General features: G+C 27.5%; 1 protein-coding gene across 2 annotated transcripts; it reads left to right on the top strand.

The window, feature by feature from the left end:
• Positions 1–330: 330 nt before the first annotated feature.
• On the top strand, positions 331–3,772 carry LOC117173077. 2 transcript variants are annotated; one of them, XM_033361458.1, is made up of 3 exons: positions 331–380; positions 1,947–2,070; positions 2,875–3,772. In XM_033361458.1, exons 2-3 carry the CDS (start codon positions 2,013–2,015, stop codon positions 3,189–3,191), a joined length of 375 nt encoding a protein of 124 aa, XP_033217349.1. In that variant the 5' UTR covers positions 331–380; positions 1,947–2,012; the 3' UTR covers positions 3,192–3,772. The 2 variants fall into 2 exon arrangements, with proteins under 2 accessions (XP_033217349.1, XP_033217350.1); XM_033361459.1 differs by having other exon boundaries at positions 332–380; positions 1,968–2,070.
• The last annotated feature ends 1,105 nt before the right edge of the window (positions 3,773–4,877 follow it).

Raw genomic sequence — 4,877 nt, 5'->3', positions numbered from 1 at the left:
ATTTGCTGCAACGGAATAAATCGTTTTTTTTCTATAGAATTTTTTTACACAATAAAATCGTTTACTCCTAAAAAATGTATGCGTGATAAAAATGGTTCTTTATTCCTTCCGGCAGGAGGGATAGATAATTTTTTTTCAATTTTTGGAAAAGTATACTTCACATTTTTTAAATAAATTTTATAGCAAAATAAAACAGTTGACATTTAAAAAAATATGTTAGCAATAAAAATTAACGCATTATCGCAACATTCTCAAATCTATTCCAACGCTACTAAAACTTGATGGTATTATTTTTATTACTTTTGCACTATATAAGACACATTTTTTCAGTTTCTAGTCAAAAGCAACCAGCAAAAGAAGAAATCTCTCAAATCTAAAAGGTGCGTTTTCTTTAAATATTGAATCAATTTTAATTTTAATATAACCCAATTAAAAAAACTGTAAGGATTCGATAAAATTTTCAGTTTTTACTGTAATATAAAGCATATTGAAAAGTTCAACTGATGCTATTACTGTTTGGTATGACCAATGAGAATAATTTTATAATGAAAAAATAAGAAAGTTTCTAACTTATTCAATTTTTACACAAAAAACTAATTTTCCTTCGAAAAAGAGAATTTTTTACAAAATAGTTTAATTCTTAGACAAATAAATGAATTTTCAAGTAAACCAAAAAAGATTAGAAAATTAAAGAACTTTATTTTGAAGAAAACGTGAAAAAAAATCCCAAGGACTTTTTGAAAACCTGAAACTGAAGTTAATTTTTAAATCATTATTTGTTTGGAAATTTATTTCTATGATTGAAAATTAGTTGTTTTTTTGTAAACTATTTCCTTTGCTGAAAGCTTAAGTATTTAATTATTTAAGCGAAAATAATTTTGAACGACAATGTATCTTTTTTGAGAGAATTCTAATTTTCTTGGTTTAAAATTCGTCTGATTGAAAATTCACCATGGGGTTTCTTCAAAATTCGTCTTTTTTGGCAAAAACTTAATGCCTTTCGTTTAAAATGTATCTATTTTTTTCCAAACAATCTGATTCTTTTTTCGAACACTTATTTTTCTTACTGAGAATGTAAGTATTATTTATTTTGTTGAAAATGTGTCTTTCTGGTAGATAATTATTCTGCTGGTTTTATAATATTTAACTCTTTGATTTAAAATATGTTTTGTTTGTTTGTTAAACAATTTATTATTATCAGTAATGCTATGCAGATTTTTAATTTTTTCCACTTATTATTATATATTTTTTTTCAATTTTTCCACTTTCATGCAATGACGATTGCATTAAAGAAGATAATTTGAGGAAAATCTGATTCTTTTGAAAATAATTTTTTTGAAATAAAAAAATCATCAAAAATTTTCTGAGGAATCTTACTTAATTTCCAGCAAAATCTTATTTCCAGCAAACACAATAATATTCTGTGGAAATGGAATAATTTGTAATAAAATACATAAATTTTCAACGTAATGAATGAATTTGCTGCCATAAATATTGACTGTCAATATACGAAATTTCGAAAAAACTTAAAGCTTTAATTTAAAAAATTCATTTTCCTTTTGAAAAAAAAACGAATTTTCCATCAAATTAGTAAATTTTCAACCACTAAATGTTAATTCTTTGCCAAGAAAAATCAAAGTTAGAATAATACATATGAAATGAAAGACAAATTTTCCTTGGGAAATAGGACAACAATTTTATATTCGTTAAGTTAAATGATTTATAACAAAATTAAATTTTGTCATAATAATAAAATTGTATAAGCAACAAATTCTTTGCCTTTTTTTATCATTCGGAAATTTTATTATTCAGGCATTTTATTATCCGTGAATTTTCCTGCACGGGAATTTTCCTTCTTTTTTAAAAATAATTTTTATCGTGTTGGAAGAAATGCAATTCTTTCTTTACAATATTTTTATTAAGTTTCGTTTTTATTTTTCTTGCAGAAAGATTTTATTTCATTATAGGAAATTCAACAATCTCCATTAATCACGATCCTCGATTTAACGAAAATGAAGATCCATGTTCGTGCTCCTCTCCTCACTCTAGCGATTTTCTTCAGTTTCATTGGTAAATATAATAATATACCTATAAATAATAATTATACCTCAATCTAAGTGTTTTTGTTTTAATTTAATTTTTGGGTTGAAATTAAATTAAAAACTGAAAATTAAAGTCTGTCCGTTTTTGAATTAAATTTAAACTTTTGTTACAAATTCACGTTTTTACTTTAATTCAACTGATTTCTACTAAAAATTGAAATATTTTGGGGTTGGAAAATCTAACATCACGTGTATTGTTGCAGTTATATTTTGTTGTTGAAAATTAAATTAATTTGTCAACAATTAATTTTTCTTTCGTTAAAGAATAATTTTTTCCCCTGGAATTTAATTTTCTTAATTTAAAATTGATTTCTTCGGTAAAAAATTAACTAATTTTTTTATAAAATCTTTCTTTCTTGTTGAAAAATTTATATTTGAGGGGAAATTTAACAATTCCAATTAATTAATTATACTTTTGGTTTGGAATCCGTCTCTTTGATGAAAAATGAAGAAACTTGTTATTCCTGGTTAAAAATTAATGCACGTTGGAAAATTCTTTGGATTTTTTTTACAGTTTTTGTTCAGAATTTGCTTTTATTTAAAAATTATCTGCTTTGTATAAAAGTAAAGAATTTGGCTAAAAAGTCTCGAGCGCTGGCGTAGACAGCCTGCAGAGCACACAATTCAAATATTGTATTTTAAATTTTAGTTTATTTAAAAAGACATGGGAATTCCAAAAAAGAAAGTGGCAGGGGAATAGGGGAAAGACTGTGATGACCAATCTATTATTTCAAGCATTAAAATTAATCTAATTCTATTTTGTTTATTTCAGAATTAAGTTCACAGTACAATAAAACACTTCTTAAGGATGCCGTACTGACTGTTGCAGACGACATGGGTCTCTTTTACACTATAACCAATGGATTAGATGTACTAGTAAGTGATAAGCACAATCAAAATATTCACGGGCTAATAGACAAGAAGAATAATAGACTGGTTTGTGCATTAGAAAGATATGGGGACGATTATTGGGTGCGTAAATTAATGGTAGGCCAAACACAAGTTAAGTCCAGTGCGTCCACTACTTTTCAGTGGACTAACGCAGACACAAAATTATATCAACTCAAATTTGACAAAGTGCTTCAGTAAAAGAATATTTGACATTTCTGACTGCACATAATTTTTTATGTCGACACCCGCCTTCGCTCAAGGAAAACCCAATATTTCTTTTTTCCCACTATTAGTTTCTGGCTTTAGCATCATTTAATAGTAGTAAAAAAGGATATAGTGATTTATTAGTCACGCGGATTACTGGTTACTCGGAAAGAATTTCGGCACGTAAGCAGCGCCGCCTACTGTACAGCAGATGTTCGTAGGTTTGACAAATTTGTTACACCGATTTTGGCGCGGCGGACGCCCCACACTAGTTCTACCAAATGGAGCTCTGCTTGACGCATGCGCAGTAGTGCACTGAACCATCTTTGGGAGCACTCAGCTAAACGGCACAGCAAGTAAGCCAAACGAATGACCAAAGTCGCCCCAACTATTAGAACAACTGGTGTGCTAGGCGGTACCTACAACTGCTGTCGAGGAATTCTTTCCGTGCCAAACTCATTTAAAATCAAGCAATAAAACGTAAGTTCTTTAAAAAAAAATCTATAGATTAAACCTTATTCCAAAATGATTATAAAAAGGTGGAAATTTGCTTCAGAAATCCATTCCACACAACGCACGAAATTATATAAATAATTGAATTGTTGTAATTGCTTTACATTTTACCGTTCTTGTTAGCAATAAATCAAAAGTATATTTTTTTTAATAAAAAAAATTTCCTGATCTAAAAAGTTCAATTTTAATATAAATCAATATTCTCTTTAAATCATATGAAAACGAGTTTTTTGAAATGGATGTAACTTTTCTTCGAGTGTATAATTGCAAGTAGTAATCATTTTAGTGTAAATTAATTTTAACATTTTTATGTGACTTCGTCGAAAAAAATATACTTGGTAATGAGAAAAATGTACTTGTCTTTAAAAAAATAAACGGATGTAATATGACACAGAGCTTTATTTTTTATCTTTCGTTTCACCTCTACACCATTGGTTATTCTTTTCATATTCAGATCCTAATAAAAAGGGGCCAACCATAAATCATTATGACGCTAATTGTAATAGCTTATTGATAAATTTATTGAATTTTGTATGAACAAATAGTAAATTTATTCGCATTTAATTTAAGCAATGTGTGAAAAAAAGCGTTCTCTAATTGAATTCACAGAAGATAATAAATAATATGTTATTTTATAAACATTTGTCCACAGCAAGTACTTGAGGTCTTTTTTTAGTCTGCATTCTTTAGGCAGGATAACTTTCGAAAAATTGATCAGATTGAATTTTGCTTTGGCACACGTTTTAAAATTTTTCAAAATCCTATGTACGGTTATTCATAGTACTCAGAAACACAAACAATTTATCCTCTTGACTTTTTTCTGTAAAAAAAAAGATTGACAGAGTTAGAGCAGCACGGATATGAAAAAAGTCAAGAAAAGAAAAACGTTGATTTTTGAAAGATCTACAAGATTATCATAACAACTTTTTTAATCTGCTCGACAAGTTGAAAATTCCAAATTTAATCGTACCAAAAATAATGAAAAATATAAAAATTCCATTTCTTGGTCAAATTATCTAACCTTTAGTCAAACTATCTATAGTCAAACTAAACTAGATTAATTTATAGTCGAACGCGAAGATTTTTCATTGTTAACAACTAACGATTTTGAAAATTCCTGAGAGACTTTTACAATATCTTGAAATATTTGAAATCTCGTGAAATTAG

Source organism: Belonocnema kinseyi, chromosome 5, assembly GCF_010883055.1.
Source record: "Belonocnema kinseyi isolate 2016_QV_RU_SX_M_011 chromosome 5, B_treatae_v1, whole genome shotgun sequence".
Lineage (NCBI taxonomy): Eukaryota > Metazoa > Arthropoda > Insecta > Hymenoptera > Cynipidae > Belonocnema > Belonocnema kinseyi.
Note: the sequence above shows the minus strand (reverse complement) of the source record. Positions and strands in the feature narration are given on the sequence as shown.

Excerpts from the sequence above, each read along its gene's own strand:
- LOC117173077 (XM_033361458.1), top strand. The coding sequence starts at position 2,013 with ATGAAGATCCATGTTCGTGCTCCTCTCCTCACTCTAGCGATTTTCTTC. Across the intron at positions 2,071-2,874 it reads GATTTTCTTCAGTTTCATTG|AATTAAGTTCACAGTACAAT; the intron begins GTAAATATAATA and ends TGTTTATTTCAG.